Here is a 17299-nt window from a genome sequence, read left to right on the forward strand (position 1 = left end):
TGGTCGAGGATCAACTTGTGGACACTCCACAGGTTATGATAGTTCATAGGTTTTGAACTTCTCAAATTCAATTATCCTCCCACTGTCCCTTTAGAAAAAAATTTTTTCTTAAAAGAAGGCATACCTACTAACAAAACACCTTTTATCCAATAGGATGGTAGAAATAGTATCACATACTATTCTTTAGGATAACCTTAAACTTATATAAACCTGTTTTAGCACAAACTTATGTACATCAACTCTTTTCACATAAGCTGGGCAACATGCCTCTTGCCTTTTCCATATCTCATATGAAGTGCTAGTAACAAATTTTGTTAGTATCTAATTCAAAACATATACAGCAATTTCTAGGACATCTTCCCAGAATGAGACAATAAGATTTGTGAAGCATATTAGAAAATCACACTATATATCATATGGGGTGTCCATCTCTGGGTCAAGATATTATTAGTCTTCGAACATCCACTTGTTCAAGACCTAATACTTTACTCGCCTTTTCCCATGTCAAGTAAATGAGATCTTGGTCATTTTATCCATGTGACAAGATTTACAAGTTCTATATGATTCAAAATCATACAGACAAAGAATTCTTTTTTGTATTACTTGTTTATCTTTGACTCACAAAAATAACCAAATTGGCAATGCCAGAGATATGTGACCATCACATATTTATTTCTTGTTCTCATCAATATGAAGAACAACGTCATTGAGTGACAGAAACATAAAACCATAGCCATAAAATTTATCAGAAAAAAATAATTTTTATTCTTTACATTAATTTCAAAATCATGCTACAATAGCAAAGGATTTGAAATAATGTTTCTAATAAATTCAGGCATATAACAACAGTCTATTAGTTTCTAAATAAGTAGGTTCCTACAGCCTTAGTATGAATGGACTATCCATCAGTGCCAAAAGGAAAATAGTGACCTTACTTCAGCTTTATAGGTCCAGCAACACTTTGCATAAGTGAGATCTATATTAGGTATCACATATCCAAAATTTTAAAGCTGAAACACTCAATGATTAAACTAATTTGTATCATATACAAACTATTAGTAGATGCAACTTTTGCATCCTGCTATTGCTTCACACTTGTAAGACAACTCTTGCAATTAATCTCTAATGTTCATCATTATTGTAATGATATTAGATACCCTTAGTGAAGACATTCTTCACCTATCTTCTCCTGAAAGATACTAAAGAAGAAATTTAGGAAAGTTAATAGGATCTTATCCTAGATTAACTCACCATCCATGATATTGACTTAATCGCATGATTAAGTCAATCAGGATATATTTGACAGTCATACTATCACCCACCATATCTTATATGCGATATTTTCTTCTATATAGTATCAACTCCAATCAAATCAAAATTAGGAGAATATGAGACTATCTCCTGTATGAAAACTATTCTCAGGGTCCTCAACCATACCATGAAATTCGGTCAATTTTAAAAACATACCATGCAGTGATAGTGAAGATGCAGACGAATATATAAGAACATAAAAGGACTACTCATGATGACATGCACAATTTAGACGAGATGTTTATCTAAATATCTCTCACTATTTTAACGAATTTCATAGTCCTCAAGTATTAAATCGAGGAAATATATCTAGTTCCTTAGTGGGGTTGTGATCCCAATTCCTCATAAAAAGCCTTGTGAATAGCACAACAAGCTCCTATAAGTTCAAAGGTAGGTAATTCTTTACCAATTGTATCTCATGCAACTCTCAACATAACTTTTGCCTCTAAAATACTTATAGTCTTGTGGATAGCACAACAAACTATAGTATTTTAGTTAAATCGTACCATTCAATCTTATATGGTCATATTTGAATAATACTACCCTTGTGGATAGCACAACAAGGCAGCACTACCAGAATATGCCATAAGCATCACTCGGTCAATATCATATTAATCTCTATAGCAAGCCTTGTGGATAGCATAACAAATTTACTACAGTTTTTGACATACTCTATTAACTAAGTATAAGCTAAGTACGATTAACTTCATTATGCACCTAAACAGTATCAAATCAGTCCCCACAGCAAGCCTTGTGGATAGCACAACAAGCCTACTATAGTTCTTGATATAATACTGACTTGGCATGAAGGAAGACATGGGTAGTGTTCTTAACACTTCACCATTATGACTTAATATAATTTAAATGAGGGTCTTAAGTCTCATGCACATCTTAAACATATATTCATGCATCATATGCAATCTAAACTTTAAATCTAAGTACCAGCATATAAGAGCATAAAAAGAAAAATTAATGGTTATGGATTTTTGAAAGATCATCCGAGCCACAGAATGATATATAGTTCATACCCAGGTGCATCATAGATTGAACCATCTCATGATCAATCTAAATGCGCCTCCGCTCTTAAATATTTGATAGTGCAGTCTTCATCTCCATGAAGTCTACCATGGATGCTTGATCTTTATTTGAAAATAGTAAGAAACAATTTCTATCGATTCTCAGATAATTTTTTTCCTATAATTTTACATCAATATGTAAAAGTCTCAATCAACAGTTAAAAACATACAAAAGAAAGATTCAGCTAATAATACAATGCATCAGAGGCACCCAGCCCCTATTGCAACTCTTGCAGATGCATTAATATAATCAGCTAACATGGAAACATTCATGCATACATCCATCATATGGATATACCATAGTCCATAACCACTCAACATGCATTTTATAACATTATAAAACATAACAACAAATAACTCATGTTATTTTAATTACGATATTATTCATAAACATATCAATGGAGATGTTTAAATATTTGGGCATAAGGCCCATCTAGGGTTTTTGATTCGGATTCAACACTTGATTCAATTCATAATTTTAAATTAATCATTTGTCATCCTTTTGAGTTGTGTTGACCAATTCTGGGTTAATACTAATCCAATTAGGTTAGCATAGATTCGGTCAACCATGACTCAAACCCTAATCGAATTAGATAAATGACAATTTGATCAACCTAAATTAAACATGATTTCTAATCAAATTAGAACTATGAATTTGATTTAATCTATAATCATTAATTCTAATCACATTAGAACAATAAATTATAGTTAAACAAATCCATCGGCAAAAACTCTAATCCAAATCCGATGCATCCTTTCTATGATCAAATTTTTCCGACTCCACACATCTAGAACAACAACCAAGATGGAAGACCCACAATGGTGAGTGCCCAATAACATGGTGGTCGACCCTTGGATCTTAGGTAGATGCATCAAATGCAAGAACCCTAAGTCTTGGCAATGTACATCCATATGTATCATTCCAAAGCTTCATGCATCACATACACTGGATTACAATTCCATCGAAAATTAGATCATGGATCTAATCTTAAACTTGTCATACAAGTCTAAAAATCATGAAAATTACATATCCAAGATTCGATCATGGATTGATAACATTTATCATTTACAAAAATGCATTAAGAATATCATTTAAACATCAATCAAAAAATTTGATTTTGATATAGTTTGAACTGGATCTAATCCATATCACAATAATAACATGAAATTTAAAAAAATCAATCAAGGATGGCTCTGATACCATTGTTGGGTTTCGATGATGCAGTGAAATAAAAATTTCAAAAACTTTTACATGCATTCAATAATTGAAAACAAGTTTAATATTTAAACTAGACTACCGGAACACAAAAACCCTAAGAACACTTTGATGATTGCAATCAAATAACATAAGCATGCATAATAAGAGAAGATTAGAAGCCATATACCAACACGAAGACCACGAACTGGTAATCTAGATATCTCCACGAGACTCCAAAGTTGAAGCCTTCCAATGGTGATCCCCACAGGATTGATCAGGGCTTTTCCCAATTCAATATGGTGCTGCAGCCTTCTTCGCAAGCTCGCTGTTGATCGTCCTTCGCAAAAATAGATTACACCACCACTTGTATGCCTTCAAGACCTCCACTAAGATCACTTTAGAAACTCTTTCCCAAATGATCATACCACACAAAAAATCAAATCAGATGTTCAACACTTGAACAATCTGATTTTAGGACAAGTATCACATGCTTTCCTTTTTCCTTCCTCTCTTCCTTTCTATTTTTCTCTCCCTTTTTCTTATCTTTTTCACTTTAGATTTTTCCTGTATTTTCCTCATCTAATCCCACGTCTAAACCACTCTTGGATTGAATTTAATGCCATATGGGACCCCCTTATATAAGGTATGAAGGGGCGCCACATATTTTTCCAAAGGGCACCAACTCTTAGCATCCCTTGATTCTTACACGGTGAAAATTAATTTTTCAGCATGCAAACCCAAGTGCAAGGCATGGATTAAAAGGTGTTTTATCTGTAGGACTCTTCGTCTGCATAGAAAAATCTGGACGCCATCTTATGGCGCGTGGAATTAAGAGAGCACGTGAGAAATTAAAGCGTCCATGACATTAAGGACTCTTCCATAATCTCATCGCATATATGTGATGCCCCATTTATTTTGTGCCATTCAAATTCCTTCCAAAAGGACTCCTCTTCCATGCTCACATATCCCAAGGCGTCATCTGATGTCACACAAAATAATAGGACATGTGGAACATGTAAGGAATTTAAGAGAAGTATGAAAGGACTCTCCTTCTTTAACGTCAAAAACAAATGTGGCATCCCAATAATTTGGCATGTGGCTTGGTACGGAGGAGGTTGATCTGATATGAAACACTTCCATAAAAATTAGATCAGTCACCTATTTAAATATAGATTCAAACCCAATCACATTAGGTCAAGGCTACAAGTCAAGGGTTAGCACAAACATCTTTACACTGAACCCAATTGAAAACTTGGGTTAATTCATGTGCTCGCAATTCAATTAACCCATTGGATTTATAATAAATCCAAATAGATTGGACCAAGACCAAATCTCTATTGTATGTGATTCATTGGGTTTCAAATCTAGCCAGCAGTGAACCCAGACTCATGTCATAACCCTAATCTGATTAGATTAGGTCAGCTCAAGAGTTCCAATCAACTAGGACTCTTCCTAATTGATTCTCGAATTAAATTTTTTAATTCTGATGAGTCCACAAGTCAAGATTGACGTCTAGCAACATATCATGACTATCTGAAAGATTTGAAATTTGATAGAAATACCAAAATTACCCTTCCGTGGTGAGTTACCGTACAATTCAATCCTTCAATCACACATCCCGAAAAAATCATAAGTATGAAAATATATCAAACCCAAATACCTATCCATATGTATCTCGATCTGATGATGATGACTCGATTGATGAATCAGTATAAATTTTTTCTACCGTTCATCCCTGCTCTGGTCAGAGACTCTCAGAGTCATCATCCTATAAGATCACATAGGATGTTCTATCCTCTTACAAGGAGTGACCGATTTCTTGTTGACCACTGACAACCTCCATGCACACTTCACCATACTCAAAATATCCCACACATCTCAAAGTAGTGTGTTAGGGAATAAACCAAAGTAAGGATCCATATACACAAGGTACCATGGTGATCTCAGGTCAAAGGATCACTCGCACCACTCTCACTAGAGAACCATCTGTCGACATGCTGTAAGGCTCCATCAGATATTCTTCCTGCAGATCAGTTCAATAAACTCATTCTCTAATGAGCACCTACATCCTTGTATTAATGTCACTACACAAGTGATTGTGAGATCAACCACCCTCTCTATTGAGCATACATAGAATGTACCAGTCTTACTGGTATCATCGATCCCCGATTCGATAATCCAACGATTGAAAATATTTTAGATTGGGGCTATCAAGATTTTAGATCTCACTGGCATAATCTCATCATGATCCTAAAATCATTATCCTAATCTATGGGATTTATCATAATCATAAAAATACGATGCAGCAAATGATAAAACACAATACCTCATGAATAAAATAACTAATGTCATACAAATGAGCAAAAAAAAATATAGAAAAATCCCTTCGCATCATCCATACGATTGGCTTGTAGAGCACTATTCTTTCAATACAAACAGAGCACGTGGGCAAAATTGATTCTTGTATTATTATCCTAATAAGTAGTCAAGAATTATTGTTGAAAACAAGGTAATAAGTACCAATTTATGCCAGCTGGTATAAGACTTATTGTACCAACTTGGTATGGTACTATTGTACTAGGGACTCAGCACACCCCTATACCGACACATTTTATGGGTGTTGTACTTGGTCCAAGAGTATACCAAGTATTGACATGGAGACACATTTTATATTTCTGATCCATACCCGATAATGTACCAGTATGGGGTTCAGTACCAAGACTTAAAATATTGATTGAAAACATTAGAGAAATACAAGATCTAAGAAACAAACCAGATGAGAGATGGTCACAAGCATTGTAGGAAGAAGAAAATCCATTACAAGACTGACTTTAGCAAGCTTCACAAAGACTAGTTGCTGTCTTAAGGGTGTCATCATTAGATCTGCTATGAGTCGGATGGCCCAGCCAGCCCGCTCAAGCCTGGAGGCTTTCAGATGGGCCTGAGTCTGGATTTAAGCCGGGTGGGGTAGGCTGGGCTTGAAATATGAGCTTGCCTATTAATCAGGCTGAACTCGGGATTAGGCCTTGAAGCTTTAGCCTGGATTTTAAATAATAAGTCAAAAAAGTAACTCTAAGGCCAGTTCTTTGATTATTGAGGTCAGTTCACTACTGCCTCTTTTTGAGGATAGTTTGGCCACCTCCATGGGTGGCACTCAATGCCTCCACCATTGTAGACCCTCTAATGATTCTCTACTCCACCATCACCACCCTTCATCCCCTTCTGACGAGATGCCATTGGGTTCCACAGCTAACGGAGAGATGCCACAGATTTCCTTCTCCATCTTCCTCCTCCTTTCCTTCAAGCACCACAGTTTTCTCCCCTCCCTCTCCCACCCGGATGTTGTCTTCAAGCACCTCCTCCCTCTCCTATCAATAAAAATGCCTCGAGATTCGATCCACAATAAGTCCAGAATAAGGTACAGGACGACAAATGGAGTCCAATGAATCCAAGAACAGCCCAAACGGAGCCCAGACGGAGGAGATACGTGCGATAGAAGGCCAGCATGGATATTGGTATGGCCCATGGGCCGTCGGAGGGGGCCCATCGATGGCGTAGGCCCAGCGATGGAGCAGGTGCGTGGCCCACGCACGGGCACGCGGCCCAAGCCCAGCGCATGGGCGCATGCAGAGACAGCCTAGCGGGCGTGCAGGCCCATATAACACAGTCCACGGTGGACCGCAAGAGGTGACGTGGTCCACGGGTAGCACATGGATTGACCATGTGGTTCACACATGGTCCACAAGCATTTCCCATCCGTTTCGCACGGTTCATGGCCTGGTTCATGGTGAGGGCGGTCTACAGACGGGCTTGGGCCAAATTTGCACAATCTAACGGATGAGGATGGCTTGCGGGTGCAATCTGGTGGCTATGGATGTTGTGGATTTGGATTTGGACATCGAGTTAAAGCCTGAGACGAGGTCTGAGGCCTTTTAAAAAGGCCCGTGGGCAAACACAGAATGATGGTGGTTTGGCAGAAACTTGGGCACAGCAGCAACCAAGAGCAGAGTTCCGCAACAGGCAACAGACCCTGGAGAGGCACCGACAGAGAGCAGAAGTAAGGGTGCTTCAGACAGACTGTCAGACAACGGACAGCGGTCGTTTCAGGGGTTCAGAGGATCCCCCAAAGAAAAAGCTTTTGTGAGAGAAAGCTTCTTGTTGAGAGAAAAGGATTGGTGAACGAGGGTTGAGGGTGTGACATCCTTTTGTAAATTTTTTTTTCATAGTAAAGCTTACATGCTCTGTGGAGGCGAGCCTTTTGGCTGATCCATACATTTGATTGTGTTTCTTGTTTTTATTTTTCTTCCTACTGTAACGCATGGTACCGGATCCTGCATAACAAATGGTATCAGAGTAAGGTGATACCAAGGCGCAGATTGCAGTGGTGGTGATCAAGATTGAAGATGGAGAAGACAGGCTCAATCAAGATGGAGATCAACAAGTTCGATGAAAAGATTAATTTCTTATTATGGCAAGCAAAGGTGAAGGACATGCTCATCCAGCAAGGATTGATCGATGCTCTCTTGTGCGAGGATTGGAGGTGACTTCAGATGCAGACGGTGAGTACGATCCTCTTGTACCTAGCAGATGACGTGATAATCCATGTACTTGACGAGACTTCTCCGATGGCGATGTGGTCGAAGCTCGAGGAGTTGTACATGACGAAGTCCCTCACCAATACTCTCTTTCTCTAAAGGTAGTTCTACCAACTGTAGATGACTGAGGGACAGCGTGCAGGAGCATCTTAGCCACTTTCAGAAGATTCTCACTGACCTCCTTAGCATTGGCAAGAAAGTTGAGAAGATCAGGGCGTTGGTCTTGCTAGCATCGCTATCCCCTTCGTATGAGTCCTTAATGACTGTTCTTTTAGTGGAGAAGAGCACCATCAAGATGGACGAGATCACCACAGTGATTCTTCAGAATAGGTTCTCAGGAGGGAGAACCCAGCTGCAAGCTCAGACAGCGGCAGCTCAGCTTTGGCGATTTTTGGAGGAACAGGTGGAAGCAGACGAAGCGGCAGGAAATCACGACGTGGGCCGTCCAAGTCCAGGATGAGGGATTTGAGCAAGATCAGATGTTATCGATATAATGAGTTGGGACATCTAGCCAGAGATTGCCCACAACAAAGAGATTAGACGAGGACTACTGTAGCGACAGCCAGTAGTGAGTCAGAGGATGATGTCCTGATGATATCTGACGAGGTATCTACTTTTTTCCAGCAGTGGATTTTAGATTCTGCATGCATCTATCATGTATGTTGCAGAGAGGAGCTGTTTGACTCCTTGAAGAGTAGTAAGGGCATTGTTCATCTACCGGATGGATCGAGCTATGCGATCAAAGACATCGAGACGATTAGCTGGAGACATATGATGGTATAGTGAAGAGATTGGAGGAGATCCGATATATATCCAATTTCAGACGAAATCTTATCTCACTGAGCAGATTGGATTCGATCGACTACAAGTGAAGAGCTGATGGAGGAATCCTAAAAGTTTTGCACTGCGATAAGGTGATATTGGAGGAAAAGAAGAGGACGAAAAGATATTACTATCTGGCGAAGAGTCCAGTGCGAGGTGGAGTTTCAGGAACCAGGAGGAGCTCAGAGTGAGGTAGAGCTCCAGATGGAGGTGGATTAGGCATGAGACGTGAGACTCAAAAGGATGAAAGATGATATCGCAAGGTGAGATTCTTATTGCCGTAGGATATTACCCTGAGCAGGTCTCAGGTCAGGAGGAGCACAGCATACAATGGAGATGAGATCGAGCAGTCTGGCTCGCTCCTATGTTTGTCCATCCATGATCAGCAAGCGTTTATCTCAGGGCATGGGGGTGAGAAGATCCAAAAGCTCTCAAAATTAAGAGGCCGAATATCGAGTCGAGGTGAAAATTGTTGAGAAAAATATCTCAAGATTCGATCCATAATAAGTCCAAAACGAGATCCAGGATGACGAACGAAGTCCAATGAGCCTAAGAACAATCCAAACGGAGCCCAAACGGAGGAATACACGCAATAAAAGGCCAGTATGGAAGTTGGTACGGCCCACGGGCTGTCGGAGGGAGCCCACGGGCGATGCAGGCCGACGGCGGAGCTGGCCAAGCCCGACGGGGGAGTAGGCACGCGGCCCACGTACGGGCGGGCCCGGGCGCGGGTGCATGCGAAGGTAGCCCAACAGGCATGCGGGCCCGTATAACGTGGTCCATGGTGGATCGTGAGAGGTGATGCGATCCATGAGTAGCACATGGACCGACCATGTGGTTCACGTGCGATCCACGGGTGTTTCCCACCCGTTTCGCACGGTTTATGGCCTGGTTCATGGCGAGGGCAATCTACAGACGAACTTGGGTGCAGATTTGCGCGATCCAACGGATGAGGATGGCTTGCGGGTGCGATCTGGCGGTTGTAGATGTTGTGGACTTGGATTTGGACACCGAGTTCTACCAGAATTCCTGTGCAAAGCCTGAGATGAGGTCTTTTAAAAAGGCCTGTGGGCAAACATAAAATGGTGGTGGTTTGGTAGAAACCTGGGTGCAGCAGCAGCTGAAAGCAAAGTCCGACAGTAGGTAGCAGACCCTAGAGAGACGCCAATAGAGAGCAGAAGCAGAGGTATTTCAGGCAGACTGTCAGGCAGCGGACAACGGTCGTTTCAGAGGTTCAAGGGATCTCTTAAAGAAAGAACTTTTGTGAGGAAGAGTTTCTTGTTGAGAGAGAGGGATTGGGGAACGAGCATTGAGGATGTGATCTCCTCTTGTAAATTTTTTTTTTTCATAGTGAAGCTTGCATGCCCCGTATAGGCGAGCCTTTTGGCTGATCCACGTATTTGATTGTGTTCTTGTTTTTATTTCTTCTTTTTTCCTCCTATAATACGTGGTACCGGATCCTGCACAACATCTCCCATCCGAATGCCATCGTCAAGCACCTCCTCCCTCTCCCACCTGAAAAGATTTCTCCCCACTTTCCTTCCACATTCCACATTTTTTAAATTAAAAAAATTTAAAGAAGCCCAAGACACTTGGCCCGAAGGTCAAAGCCCGAGTAACTACCAGGCTCGTAACTAAGAAACAAACCTGAAGGCCGGGCTGGGCATGGCATGACTAATATTAGTTACACCTTGGGCAGAGCTCGGCCCACTCAATGAATAGATCTGGTCATGATGGTAGCAACTAGCAACAAGGAATAGCATATCAAAAAGAAAACAGTAACAATATTCATACCAATATAAGACGATTTTTGTGGTAGATGTTGAACCCATGAATGTTGAGGTATGGAGCACCATCCAAAAATCCAATGGTGGTGATGACCTTGGCCTGTATTAAAATATTAGAAAGAAACAAAAAGTATGATGCTTAAAATCAAGAAGTCTATATTAGAAGAGTGCTTATCATGGCAAATTACAAACCAACTTAACGTGACAATTATACTAGAACTGAACATAGTTTTCCTTTCTGGGTGAACCAGAAAAACAGAATCTTAGCACATTGTTATAATAATGTAGAATAATAACTGTTGAATGACCTTGAATGCAAAAGAAACAGGCAGTCTAGCATGGTTCTTCTGTTTTTCTGCATTCTTCCAAACCAGCATTGGGAAAAAGAAAAAGGGCAGAAAGAAGTAATCAATACTTCAGTCACTCAATATATGTTTTTAATCCCCATTTGGCATCATATCTTCATGATTCCATTTAGCATTATCATGGAAGAAAATAGCTAGATAAATTATTATTTTCTTAGCCCTACTCTTTCCGCCACTGAAGGAATGCTACCTAGCCCTGGAATCCAGTTGATTTTCACTTGCTCATAGCTTCCCTTCAAACTCAACTGTTTGAGGTGAAGGATGACCATAAGCTCTTATTTATAGATTGAAGCATGCAAAAGCCAATGCTCTAAGCTTATGAAATATGAAAACATGCAGCATTCAGAACTAGGGCACAAACAATGAAAGCATGGTAAAATGTTCTTATCAAAGAGGAATAAAATTTTCACAAAAAGAAAAAGAGAACAATAATTTTTTAAGCCAACCAGATTTCAGAATTGAAAAGAATAGTTCACTGTCTCTTTCTTTTTTCTACAGTTTCATGATCATGTGCCATAATATATCAGTTTGGAAAATGACAACAAAATCAAACAGCACAAATGCGCTTGAAACATCACTGCCTATTGTATATATGAATTATAATGCTTAAAATTCAGACGAAGAAAGAAAAGAATACAGAATTGCAGATAATTTGACAACAAATGGGAGATAACTCCAAGTGGATGATATGATTCATGTTAGTCATGTTCCCATGCATACCAATCTGAAGACAAAGTTTCATCGAGTAACCAAGATAATAGTTCTTACTCCTTCACATTTCTGGTAATGCCAAACTTTTGTTCAGAAATAGCATGGAAGATCATTTCATGCAGTGAACAACAATATTTATTAATCTAGAGTTTGATCATATAAACTGCAACAAGAACAAACCTCCATGTTTTCTGCAACCTGTGGCTTATATCTGATGCATTCACGAAATTTGAGATCATTAACTATGTGGTGCGGGTCAACAACTTGCCCACGCAAAATTATTTTAAAACTTTCTGGCAAATGCAAATATAATATAGACATGTATACCTGTAGAAATTCAAATACGATTAAAAAATTAATCAAAACATATTGGCAAAATAATACTTTGGAATTTGGTAACTTACTCGAAGAGAATAACGAAGTCGATTTGCAATATGCTTTTGGTTTATAATCTTCCTTTGCATTATTTTTGATGCTCCACTAATCATAATATCCTGCAAACTTGAACATTCCCCCCAAAAAGGTCCCCATATCCTTAAAATGGATATGAATAATTGAGCTGATAAAACATTATATCACATGTACAACCTACCAGTGAAATCTCATATTTCAACAAAAAACTACAAAAGCAAGAATTAGTCTTGAAAACAGAAGAAGGATCTAAATATGAACAAAAGAAGACACCGGTAGAACTACAAAGGCACTCCAATGTTTTTACAATGTTCAAACATTTCAGAAATCAAAGTGTTTTCAGAATGTCATAAGTAATCAAAATGTTTCCAGAACAAAGGCATTAAGAACAGTTATGCAGATTCAACATTCAAATATATATTCACATAATATTTAAGGAATTCCAGCAAAAATCACCACAGCAAACAACAAATCATGACATATTTATGACCACAATTATGCAAAATCAGAACATTATCCACTTATGATACAAAAAGAACGACGATGATAACAACAATGATACTAGTAATATAAATAATAATTCTACCTCTGCATCAGAATCAAAATCAAGCTCCATATCCCCATGATCATTGAGCCATAGATTGAACACGATAATTTTTGTGCCATGATGCCCCAAGTCATTAAACTGCTTATTATATTAGAGACAAAAGTGAGTTCAAAGCTAAGATATGGCGAAAGAAAGCACAAAAGTTAACTAATGCGAGTGAAGAAAAGGATGTGGGATTGTGGAAGCACTAGCAATCCTCTAATTGTATATCCTTAAATGGCACCAAGAGATATGATTATTTGTTCTTTTCTATAATGCATCTGTATAAAGAAGACACTAATAATTTCTCAAACAAAGTACCAAAAAGACGTGAGAGAGAGAGAGAGACAGAAGAGAGGTGATATAGGATGATGGTTACTAAACCATATCAAGTATAAGATGTTTAATTCTGGGAATGATCATGGCAATAAGCCTATATCAGTAGCAAAATCCAACAAAGAATGCCAAGTTTACAATGAAAATCCACCAGCTACAAACAAGAAAAATAATTTGAAAGACGTAGTTTAAAAAAAAAATAAAGAGCATTTATATTCTTGCATTGCCATTCTCAAATGCACATAGCCAACTCTAACCAGGAAAGCAAATTTGGATTTTTTAACTACCTAAAAGCATGCAGAATTTCTTTGGTTGAGTATCAAGAGTTCTGTAGCCTAATTAATCAAGATATTGCAATACTCTCAAATTAATAGAATGCCACTTATCATCTATATATTATCTGGAATGCTTCTTGAGGTGCCTACCAAAGAACCTACTAGTCTCATGGTTGTCTTTTGTTCTCATAATATTCCCAACCTTTTTTTTTTTTTGCTTCGCTCTTTCTTGTCATGTTAAAAGTTTTGCTTCTTTGCTTCTCACATTTGTTTCATCTAGTGAAATTGAGCAGGTCATTTTCTTATTTAAGAAATATTTTAGCATTTTATGTGCTTCAAGCAAGCTGATAGTGAGCACAGCTTTAATACACAAAAGGTTTACAGTCAACCACAGGAACAGATATTTTTCAGCTTACCTGCTTCAACAATCCAACTTCAGTGGCAAAGGGAGACCATCTTAAAAGAGTAGACAGATTAGAAGAAAATTGTTTTTCACCATGGCGGATTAAACTTTGAAATACACCAGTTGATGGATTAAACTCGTAGTCCACCTGCAGCAACCAAAAAAATTTTGTTAGTGTCAAGATAAATCCATGTTATATAATCAGATTAATGGACTTTGTTTAATTCCATGACAACATACATGTACAAAGAAAGTAATTATGTGGATGAACCAAGGAGCACACAAAGAAGAACCTCTTATCATTGAACTTACCATTGGCACTACTATATCATCACAACCAGTTTGTCTCAAAAAGGTGTAAGAAAGAAGCCCAACACTTTGAGTTAATGTCCTGATGGAATAAAAATATGTCAGCAAGGACAGGATCTACCACAGATCAATGCAATACTTTACGAGTTTTAAAAATAAAAATCAATCAACTACAGGGATTAGGTGGCAACAGCTGTGAGTTATAGAATAAAGATAACATACTTGTATAGGATATCATTGAAAATCGATCAATATTTTAGCTAATAGTAGATCTCAATTGGAAATTTCTCCCCTCTAAAGTAGTATTGCATTATGAATTTCGAATTCTAGCATCCATATCCAAACAAATTCTATTACCCAGTTGAGGTCACGGCAATCCGTGGTCCTCGGAGGGGCGGTCTGGAGAAAGACCTCACATTTGGCATTTTTTTATACAAAGTGACTGCCCTAGGACTTGAACCTGTGCACTGTGCTTTCCAGCCCAAAAGCCTTTACCACTGTACCAAGCAATGGCCCCTAGCATCCAGTTCAAACAAGAAGAAAATTATACAGTTTCAAGTAAATCTAGACAACTATATGTATGTGTTTAGTTTGAGATATCGGCACAAAAGGGTTGGCACATGTAAGAAAAGAATAAGAAGCTAAGAGAACTGGGAAACAAAAGAATTTTCCATTGGCTCTTGTTGAAGAGTTGCACCTACTACAGAGGTTCACTAGGATGTCCCAAATCGGACTAGGATAAATTGGATGTACCTCTTAAGTGTCATATGATCATCAGCCACCACCTTAAATTAGAAAGGAGATAGAATAACTTCACAAATCAAAGCTTGAGTCTAGCAATTTGTGGGGTGCTTGAATGCATATCAAGGTTTGGATGTTTGCAGCAGAGACCCGAGATGGTCCAAATGAGGAGGCATGCATATGCAAGTTGATTGGTCAGAGAAGAGTTTGGAGAGAGCTAAAGCTTATAGGACGTCGACCAAATTAGTGAGGAAAGACAAAATATCAGCATTTGTGTTGGCCTGTTTTCGAAGGTCCTACCCTTGGATAGAAATGATAGGAAAGAGATCCACATTGGCATTCCAAATAAATGGGTAAATTTTATGCCATGTGGAGGCATAAGGTGATATAGCACTTTAATAATAAAATATTAAGACACTCAAGCTTTTAAAAGACCAAAATCCCTGCAGGCCAATCTATAAAGAAGCAACCCAATCAAGAGTCTTCAAAACTGTTAGAAATTATAACCTTCTATTCATGCAGCGGCTAAAAACAATGACATCTGCTCCAAGCCTCATCGTGCTGGTCTTGAAACCATTTCCATCTGGTGAATGCTTAACTAATTAGTAAAACAGTAGCATATTAAATCAACAACAATCAAAATAATTAGCCAAGGATCCATACACTGTCCAATTGATGACTCTGATTGTTTATCTGAAAATCCAAAGCTCATGCAACGCCTCAAAGATTCCGAATCCATTCCACCTCCATCATCTTATTAACAAATTTAACAGAAAAAAATTTTGGTTGACAATCATGGAAAAAATGACGGCCAAGGGAACAGAAGAAGATATCAGGCATTTAATTATGTTAGAAATACCTTGAATCAGCAAGGCATGATTTCCATCTCGTGTATTTGTGATTTTATCTACTCTAACAAAGGTAGCTCCATTTTGTAGCTATTCCATGTAAAACATTATAAAAAAGACGTTACAGAATATGGGTACATCAGAGTGACAGAAAAGTTTTGATAAAAACAACCACAATATTGAATAAAAATTTCATTAAAGTTTCAGGTTTTAGATAATAAAAGATTTGGATTACTACCTCATCAACTGCATTATCAAGCAATTCTGCTATGGCTGCAATATAAAAATTAAATAATAAATTGAAGAATCAGTTCTGCAAAAAAAAAAAAAAAGAAAAAACAACAACAAAGGAGATCTATATTTGCAAACTAGTTCCACATTGGACACACCACCAAAAGCCCATTTATGTGAAGTGGCATTTGAATGAAGAAATTTGGGATGTACACGTAAACGACCTCGGACACCTACATAAACAGGACACAAACAATTGAAGGCGCATGAAGATGTTAGCAGATAAAATGGAGAAAAGATAGATATGGGAAAGACAGACAGTCTTCATCATGTACCTAAGTTCTGCTTTAAACAATAAACAGATTGTAGAGTTCATACATTTAGAAATTGGTTCAAAAGTTACTCCAGCTACATAGTCTCCAGCTTTCCAGAACTGACGGCAAAGTGGCACCGAGTCAGGCTGCCTGGGCACATGGCAAAAAGTGGATAAATGCCCTTGGTCTGTTCTGCAGGAGCCATTTGGGACTTGATTTGAACCTATTAACTCAAATCCTTGCCTGGTAGCAAATTCTTCAATCTCTGGATGATTATTTGTAATTTCAGGCCTTGCTTTCTTTTGAACTAAACTTGATCTTATACCAGGATCAACATCTTTTACTTCTGTTACTTCATCACTGCATAAGTCAGCAAAGTCTGCAAAGCTCATTCCAAAGGCTGAAACCAAAAACAAATCGAGTCAATGATGCAAATGGCAAGAAGTCAAATTTACAGGTATCAATTATCGAATACCGAAATCATTTGCAATAAAGTTAAAGAGTATGAGACCAATTTTATGGTCAATAGACCATCATGTGTTACCTAATGAGGATTGCAAGTTCATGAAACATGTATAAGTCAAGCATCGGCAGAATGCCAGAAGCTTTACCCCAAAACAGAAAACGCATCAAAATGCACAATTATCCGAAGTGGTGATAAAACTGGCAATTTAACACTAAGCATGAAAATCTATTATCATGCCCTTGATAAACGTTTGTTATGGATCTCAAAGCATGCCATAAAACCAATAAAGTCTAATGGCTTGGATGAATTTGTAATGCGTATTGCAATTTGTTCTATATCTATCTACATAGAATGAATTTGTACAAGCACATTATGAACCAGCAGTATACACACATTCAAAAACTCTGGAAATACAATTTTTCAGAAAAGCTAGTATAATTGAATGAAAAAACAAACTGAACTGAAGGCCAAAGTCCAAAATCCAAGTACAAATGAAAACTAATTCATAGTCTGA

The 17299-nt window shown here is 38.1% G+C and overlaps 1 protein-coding gene across 6 annotated transcripts in view; it reads right to left on the bottom strand.

Annotated features, from left to right (window-relative positions):
- LOC105056184 (protein MICRORCHIDIA 6) overlaps positions 1-17299 on the bottom strand; it is a 30326-nt gene that overhangs the window by 10018 nt on the left and 3009 nt on the right. For 3 of the 6 annotated variants that reach the window (XR_012136359.1, XM_010938295.3, XM_073247886.1), the window contains exons 2-13: positions 16384-16719; positions 16164-16238; positions 16013-16047; positions 15786-15864; positions 15590-15679; positions 15434-15509; positions 14189-14267; positions 13890-14024; positions 12863-12961; positions 12270-12359; positions 12046-12192; positions 10797-10889 (exon numbers count right to left, since the gene is read on the bottom strand). Coding sequence is in view for 5 of the 6 variants with exons in the window: in XM_073247886.1 (XP_073103987.1) it covers positions 10797-10889; positions 12046-12192; positions 12270-12359; positions 12863-12961; positions 13890-14024; positions 14189-14267; positions 15434-15509; positions 15590-15679; positions 15786-15864; positions 16013-16047; positions 16164-16238; positions 16384-16719 (1334 nt within the window). In the remaining variant the exon portion in view is untranslated. The remainder of the gene's footprint in view (positions 1-10796; positions 10890-12045; positions 12193-12269; positions 12360-12862; positions 12962-13889; positions 14025-14188; positions 14268-15433; positions 15510-15589; positions 15680-15785; positions 15865-16012; positions 16048-16163; positions 16239-16383; positions 16720-17299) is intronic. The other 3 variants (XM_073247887.1, XM_073247888.1, XM_073247889.1) reach the window with 3 other exon arrangements.

This window comes from Elaeis guineensis, chromosome 13 (assembly GCF_000442705.2).
Source record: "Elaeis guineensis isolate ETL-2024a chromosome 13, EG11, whole genome shotgun sequence".
Taxonomy (NCBI): Eukaryota; Viridiplantae; Streptophyta; class Magnoliopsida; order Arecales; family Arecaceae; genus Elaeis; species Elaeis guineensis.